Source organism: Hirundo rustica, chromosome W, assembly GCF_015227805.2.
Source record: "Hirundo rustica isolate bHirRus1 chromosome W, bHirRus1.pri.v3, whole genome shotgun sequence".
NCBI classification, from domain to species: domain Eukaryota; kingdom Metazoa; phylum Chordata; class Aves; order Passeriformes; family Hirundinidae; genus Hirundo; species Hirundo rustica.
This window is the reverse complement of record NC_053487.1, coordinates 10,076,570-10,084,531: the sequence shown is the minus strand read 5'-3', so window position 1 is coordinate 10,084,531 and position 7,962 is coordinate 10,076,570. Positions and strand designations below refer to the sequence as shown.

Genomic DNA, 7,962 nt, shown 5'->3' with positions numbered 1-7,962 from the left:
TTTTAGAGCCTGCAGGACTGCATATAGTTCACAGGCTTGTGCTGACCAAGATGCATTTAAGGGGCCGGATTTGACTACTTCTCCTGTTTTCCCATCTATGATGGCATAACCTGACTTTCTTTTCCCTTCCAAAACTTGTGCTGACCTATCCACAAACCATTTTCCCCCCTCCTCTAGTTCTTCCTCTTCTAAATCTGCCCTAACCTTTGTTTGGAATTCTATTAGTTCAGAACAATTATGAGTGAGCCCTTCTGATGCTTCCCCAAAAAGGAACTCCGCTGGGTTTTTGGCTGTAGTTGTTCTTAGTTCTAATTCAGGTGCATGAATGAGTATGGCTTTGTATTTTAAAAGCCTTGCATCAGTAAGCCACTTATCTGCTTTTTGCTGTAGGATAGTCCTCACATTGTGGGGAGTATATACTACTAACGGGGCCCCAAAGGTTATTTTCTTAGCTTCTTCCACTAGCAGGGCTACTGCCACAATTGCCTGTAGGCATGTGGGCCATCCCCTGCTTACTGGATCTAGTAATTTTGAGATATAGCCGACAGGTTTTCTGTCTCCCGCCCAATCCTGGGTTAGGACCCCATGAGCTGTGTGGTTAGTTACATCGATGAACAACTGGAACTTCTTTCTCACATCGGAGAGGCTTAAGACAGGGGCTGCCATTAAGGCGTCTTTCAAATGCATTAATTCCCTTTCATCTTGCTCAGTCCATTTCTGTTAGAGTCCAGGGCATTCCTTTGGTTGCCCTGGAGGGTCAGGGACCTGGGCAGGGGGGTCTGGGACCCCAGCCCAGAGCCCAGAGCTCAGAGAGACACTGGATTTGATTTCAGTCCATGGGAGAGGCTTCTTGCACTGCAGGAAGCATTGCAGGCCACAAGAGTGTAAAAATAGTAGTTTAGTATATCACAGGGTGAAAAAACAGTGAGTTTGGGATTCTTGGCATTGAAGTGAATGGGGCAAGATGGAGAATTTAGGGCGTTGTCCCTTTCTTCTTCCTTCTTGTTCCCTCACTCCATTTCTGCAGTGACGTTGGCACAAAGTAGTTAGTGAGGATTAGGTCAGAGTAAAGATGACCTTTTTAGTAATAGTGATAGACATTGGTAAGAAATAGTAAATAAAGAATACGTAGCAATTAGTATAAAAGATAAGGACAACCCAGAGACGGGGGGAGTCACCAGATGTCCGAGCCGCGGCAAACATCTTTTGGACACTGAGAAAATTGTAAGATAAGAACTAATAAACGAAGCATGTAACCTTGAAGACTCCGTCTTTTCCTGCGTTTGGCACAGAGCTTTGCAGAGGGCCAGAACTCTAAGACCACCTGAATGCCGGGGAATTTAAGCTCCTAAAAAGGAGCCCCCGACAAATGGCGTCCCTGAGTGCGCAGAAATTTCTGGCATCCCTGAGAGTGGACAGAAACAAATGGCGTCCCTGGGATGGGCAGAAACAACTGCCGTCCCTGAGATGGGACAGAAACAACTGGCACCTCAGATGGGACAGAAGCCACAGGCGTCTCTGGTCAGGCAGCCACAGGCGTCTCTGGATGCACGACATCTGGCATCCCTGAAGGAGAAAAATAAGACCTCTGCAGCAACATCAAAGCTCTCAGAAGATCAAAGCCAAACGAAGACAACTCCGGAGAAGAAACACCTATCTGGCCAAGAAGAAGAAGAACAGCTCGTTTTCAATTCGTCCCAGACGACGGTTTTCCAAAGGGCCCTGGAACCCGTCACCCTGAGATCTGCGGGCAGTGATCAGGACACCCTGAGACGGAATGGACACAGCTGCAGCAAGCCTTTCGGCTTTGGTGAGACAGTGAGATTTAGAACACACACCATGGGGTCAAACATTTCACAAGAAAAGATTTCTAGACAGAAAAAAGACAGGATAGCTGCGAGGTTTGTAACCGCAGCGGGGAGAATTAAGTTAGAAGTTATAACAGAAAATAGTAGCGAAAAGCAAGATAGCAGAGCTTTATCTGTGGGGCAGGGAGTGCCAGGAGACAGAGGAATGCTATCTTCAAGGTCAATAGCTCCTCCGGGGTATGGAGGAGGGGGGAACTCTCATGCATTTCAAGATTCGTCAGAAAATTCGTCAAAAACCCCAAAATTAATTCCAGGAAAAGGGAAGCTTTTAATTCACCCAAAAGAACAGGGGAAATTGAACATGCTTTTGTTTCAGGCAGTTTCAGGGCAAACCCCACATCCTTCCCAAGAGGGCGGGGGGAGAAACCCGCCGCGGAGTCCCTTTGCACACTCAAAGACACTGCGAGACATCATCTCGCCGTTCCTTTCCCTCTCCGTGGAGGGACGGAGCGCGGGGGGGGAAGGCGGGGCGGCCGAGGCGCCGGGGAAGCAGCGCGCACAGAAAGTCGGTCCTAACATCTCGTCGGAGCGCGTCGGGGCGCGGGGAAGCGCGGACGGTGGACGCGGCGGGCGGGGTAGAGGCGGACCGCGGGGGAGGTCAGTTTGCGCAGTGCGGGGGGTGTGAAACAGCGAGCAACGGAGCTGGAGCGGGGGGAGACCCGAGAACCGAGCAGGCGGCTTGGCGCACGCAGATGACAAAAGCTAGGGGAAATAGAGCTCAAAACACACTCGCGTCGCAAAGCGCCGGGAGAGGGCTGCCGAACACGGAAGCACAGAGTCGAGAACTACAAATCCCAGAAAGCCATGCGGCATGTTCAAACGCAGGCGTGGCAGGGGCAGGGAAAGGCCCAAGGCACAATTCTGTTCAGAGGGGGGCAGATTCAAATGACGAAAGGGATGGGACGAGTCCTGAGCGTGAGAGGGGGCGGGATATCCCGCCGGAGACCGCCGGGCCGGATCAGGCAGGGGCGGAACGGGCGGAGACGGAGCTGGCAGGGACGGGGCGTGGCCGAGGCGGGGAGAGCCTCGAAGGTACCACCCCCAGGCGGCTGACGTCGCGGGGCCAGACTCCGCCCACTTGCAGTTTCCAGGTCCCTGGATCTCCTGCTTATGGAGACTCAGGGGCAGCTGCAGGGATGTTACGGACGGGGGCACGTCCAAAAATATCTCAGATTTTACAGGTATTTCCAAGGAAAGAAGCTGCAGAAAAATTTGAGGATGCTCAGCAAACTCTGGTTCTTGTTCAGCGGGAGAAAGAGAAAGAAAAGGAAAAAGAAAAAGAAACAGGACCAAATGACGTGCAGCTTCCAAAACATCCTGGAGAGGATGAAGCAGCAGCAAAGCCACAAACAAAGGAGACAGTTTCAGAGGCAGACACCGCACAGGCTTCTGCCAAACCAGAATTCAGTCCAACAGAATGGACAGACATAAAGAAATGTTCAATGAGTGCAAAGGGCATGGATATGCCAGTGAGTTATGGTGCACAGAATGTAAACCCGAGATGGGAGAGTTTGGATCGTGAAGTTGTCAGGGATCTGATGAATCTTTTGAAAGGGGATTGTTTTGTAACATCATTGCCATTCTTTCTTGCAGTGTTGGGAGAAAAAATGCCGTTGTATGGGTTGATTTTTCAGTGGGATTCTTCACAAAAAGACCCATTGTTGATTTTAGAGTGAAATTTTTTATCTCACAGGTCTCTGAGGATGATCCTCACAAGTCAGAAAATGATAGCTCAGATCATCATCAAAGCTAGGACCAAGCTGCAAACAATGGCAGGCAAAGATTCTACAACAATTTACCTGCCTTTGAAAAAAGAATATTTTGATTGGGCATTGCAGAAATCAGAGAACTTGCAGATTGCATTGTTAGATCACTCTGGTGTTTGTACTATTCATTTCCCAAGTCACAGATTGTTGAAGACAAAAATAAGTTTCAGGGAAAAGCCAAAGAATGGCATCACAGGGGAGTGGAAATCAGATATAAGAATAGTACAAGGGTCACCACAAATAGTGGAATTAGCAGGAGTGGTCAGAGCTTTTGAGCTGTTTCAGCAACCTTTTGGTTTGATCACAAACTCAGCTTGTGTAGCTGGTGTAGTCGGGAGACTTAGAGATTCACTTTTGAGAAAAGTTGACAGTGAAAGTTTGTATTTATATTTGCTGTGCATGAGGACATTGTTGCAAAACAGAAAACATAAATACTTTGTCTCTGACATGAGGGCACATTCATCCATCCTGGGATTTTTGGTGGAAGGCAATGCTCATGCAGACAAATTGACCATGACAATTTCAAAGACTTTACCAAACATTTTTGAACAGGCAAAATTGAATCATGCATTCTTTCATCAGAATGCTCAAGCACTAATGGGAAGTTTTCACATTTCCAAAAGTCAGGCAAAGGAAATCATTAGTGCTTGCCCAGATTGTGAGCTTGTGCAGTCTTCTGCATTCATGGGAGCAGTCAATCCAAGAGCAAAACTGAAGGAAAATCCTTTGGTTCTGATCAGAAACCCAGAAACAGGGCAAATTGAAGGGCCATTCAAATTAATAACTTGGGGCAAGGGATTTGCTTGTGTTTTCACAGCAGTTGGACTGGCAGCAAAGCACGTGAAATCATACCGAGTCCAGAAAACAGAGACAGACCACAAGACTGGAGGAAGAGAAGTGGGCAAGCAGACGGAAGCCGGTGTCAAGACAGCAGACATCCCTTCGTTCTACGTGCAAAAGAGACTTTGGGACTTGAGTTTTCTTTGGGGCTTGGGTGGTGTTGCATTTTTAGGGATTCCCAGGGAAAAGAGGGCATTGGAAATGAAAGAACTATCCTTGTGCCTCATTCTCTCCTTGGTTGCCTTGAGCAGTACGGCAGTTTTGCCCGCGGCTCAACCAAAAGAGAATGTTTGGGAAACTCTAGGCAATGCATCAGGTTTGAACACCATCTGCCTGACACACTCAAAGCCAGGGAAAACCTTTTTCAACATGTTTGGTGGAGTTGCCAGTGAGCAAATGACCGATTCCTGAAAACATCCCTCCAGTGATTTCAAAGTCCATTGTAAATTCAGTGGACCAATGGGGTGTTTGGATGAAATTCCTTCCTGTGGCTCCTTTTGAACCCCAGGAACTGGAAATTCTTGGGTCAGTCCAAATGCAATTCTGTGTGAAATTTGGCCTTTCCGGAGTGACAAAAAATAAAGCTACAGACGTCACTCCAGACATCAATTTTTACAGAAATTCATCATCTTGGTGTAATTACACTAAGATGCTGAAGAAACCATCCAATCATGTTCCAGCTCAGTTGCCGAGGGGAAATTTTTTCATTTGTGGGGACAAAATCTGGCCCACAATCCTGGCAAACGCCACAGGTGATCCTTGCAGCATTGGGATGCTTTCATTGCTAACACCCGACATGGCATTGATGAGAAAACTAAAACAGAGAGGGAAAAGATCGAGTTCAAATGTATGATCCAAGTTGTGGTGATGAGGTTCACATATGGAGCAAGGCTCAGAGAATTGCAGTTGCAATTTTTGCACCACAGGCAGCATCAGGAGCAGCCTTGACACAATTAGATCAAGTGGGTTGTTAGCTGAGCAAACATGCCTGAGCCATCTCTCTTGCACTGAGTGACATGTTGTTAGACATTGACAGTGTAAGACGAGCAAGTCTCCAAAACAGAGCAGCGACTGATGATCTTTTGCTGACCCATGGGCATGGGTGCGAGGAATTTGAGGGAATGTGCTGCATGAATTTTTCAGATCATTCCAAATTCATTCATGAGAACATCAGGCAATTGCAGGAGAATGTGAACAAACTTGAAGAAGCAACTGAGTCATGGATGGATAGAGTTTTCAATTTGTTTAACCTTTCACCATTGTGGAAGGAAATTTTGAAGATAGTTATATATATTTTAGTAGGGCTTGTAATCCTTCTCATGATTTTGCCGTGTTTGTTTCCATGCATACGGCAAACCATGGACAGAATGGCCAAGGAGGTGTTCTTGGTTCAAACAGGAGGGGGAGATGTTAGAGTCCAGGGCATTCCTTTGGTTGCCCTGGAGGGTCAGGGACCTGGGCAGGGGGGTCTGGGACCCCAGCCTAGAGCCCAGAGCTCAGAGAGACACTGGATTTGATTTCAGTCCATGGGAGAGGCTTCTTGCACTGCAGGAAGCATTGCAGGCCACAAGAGTGTAAAAATAGTAGTTTAGTATATCACAGGGTGAAAAAACAGTGAGTTTGGGATTCTTGGCATTGAAGTGAATGGGGCAAGATGGAGAATTTAGGGCGTTGTCCCTTTCTTCTTCCTTCTTGTTCCCTCACTCCATTTCTGCAGTGACGTTGGCACAAAGTAGTTAGTGAGGATTAGGTCAGAGTAAAGATGACCTTTTTAGTAATAGTGATAGACATTGGTAAGAAATAGTAAATAAAGAATACGTAGCAATTAGTATAAAAGATAAGGACAACCCAGAGACGGGGGGAGTCACCAGATGTCCGAGCCACGGCAAACATCTTTTGGACACTGAGAAAATTGTAAGATAAGAACTAATAAACAAAGCATGTAACCTTGAAGACTCCGTCTTTTCCTGCGTTTGGCACAGAGCTTTGCAGAGGGCCAGAACTCTAAGACCACCTGAATGCCGGGGAATTTAAGCTCCAAAAAAGGAGCCCCCGACACATTTCAACTTATCTGTGGTTAGTTTCTCATACAAAAACTTAACCTTCTCACTATAACCCTCTATCTATTGACCGCAGTACCCCAGAAGCCCCAGCAGTTGTCTCACTTGTCTTTTATTTCTCGGTGGGGGCAATTCTATTATGCCAGCCACCCTCTCTGGGTCTAATCTTTTCTTTCCTTTTGTAATCCAATGTCCTAGGTACTTTACCTCAGGCTCTGTAAACTGGAGCTTAGACTTTGAAACTTTCAATCCTTTTTCTCCCAGAAAGTTTAGTAACAATATGGTGCACTCTCTTACTTTCTTTTCTTCTGGTCTTGCTATTAACAGGTCATCTACATATTGCAGGATCTTGGTTCCCTCCCCAGGGGAAAACTTGCTCAGTAATTGTTCTAGGGCTTGTCCAAACAAATTCGGGGAGTCCACAAATCCCTGGGGAAGAGAAGCCCATCTTAGCTGTTGTTTCCTATTAGTGTCTGGGTCCTCCCATTGAAAGGCAAAATAGTCTCGACTCCCTTCTGCTAATGGGCATATCCAGAAGGCATCCTTTAAATCTATTACGCTGTACCATACATCCTCTGGGGAGACCCGGTTCAATAGAGTGTATGGGTTTGCTACTACGGGGAACCGTGTTTTCGTTCTCTCATTAACCGACCTTAAGTCCTGAACTAATCGGTAACTTCCATCTGCTTTTCTTATTGCTAGGATAGGAGTGTTGTGTCTGGACATACATGGTTCCAATATCCCTTTTGTTATTAAGCCCTCTATTATAGGTTTTAACCCCCGTCTCCCTTCTAGGGAGATAGGGTATTGTTTCACCCTTATGGGGTCTGGTCTCTCTATTTTGATTGAAATTGGTTCCATGTCCAGTTTCCCCGCCTCCCTTCCCGTGTGCCATACCTCCTGATTAATTTTCCCTTCATCTTCGAGGGTTAGTTTATATAAACTTACTATTAATCGCGAGTCCTTTACTAGTAGATTAATACTCAATGCCACCATCAGATCTCGGCCCAATAAGTTATAGTCAGCCTGTTCAACTAGTAACATATCCCTTAAGCAAATTTTATTCTCAGACTCAATTTCTACATTCTTGACTACGGGGACTTTAAAAGGCTCCCCTTTAGCTCCTATGACTACCATTGAATCCCTACTGATTTTGCACCCTGGGGGCAGCTGTTTAAAAGTACTTTTCTCTGCCCCAGAGTCCACTAAGAATTCCATCTCCTTCCCTTCGGGTCCTATTTTAAGTTTTACCACGGGCTCTTTAGATGTTATGGACCCCAAAATAAAAAGCCCTTGACGTCCCTAATCTTCCTGGAACATTTTTTCATCCCTCATTCTCTTCTTACAGTCCCTTTTCAGGTGGCCTCTCTTCTTACAATAGAAACATTCAGGTCCCTCATCCTGATTAGTAGGGGTCCTTTTTGGAGG

At 46.4% G+C, this 7,962-nt stretch overlaps 1 protein-coding gene across 1 annotated transcript; it reads left to right on the top strand.

Annotated features, from left to right (window-relative positions):
- The first annotated feature begins 736 nt into the window (after nt 1–736).
- LOC120764994 (uncharacterized) lies at nt 737–6,427 on the top strand. Its single transcript, XM_040089166.2, has 2 exons — nt 737–1,810; nt 4,452–6,427. Exons 1-2 carry the CDS (start codon nt 1,426–1,428, stop codon nt 4,883–4,885), a joined length of 819 nt encoding a protein of 272 aa, XP_039945100.1. The 5' UTR covers nt 737–1,425; the 3' UTR covers nt 4,886–6,427.
- The last annotated feature ends 1,535 nt before the right edge of the window (nt 6,428–7,962 follow it).

What these genes read in the sequence shown, in the direction of transcription:
- LOC120764994 (XM_040089166.2), top strand. Translation starts at nt 1,426, where the DNA reads ATGGCGTCCCTGGGATGGGCAGAAACAACTGCCGTCCCTGAGATGGGA. An exon ending in CAGCAAGCCTTTCGGCTTTG is followed by an intron (nt 1,811 to 4,451) that starts GTGAGACAGTGA and finishes GTGTTTTCACAG; the next exon opens with CAGTTGGACTGGCAGCAAAG.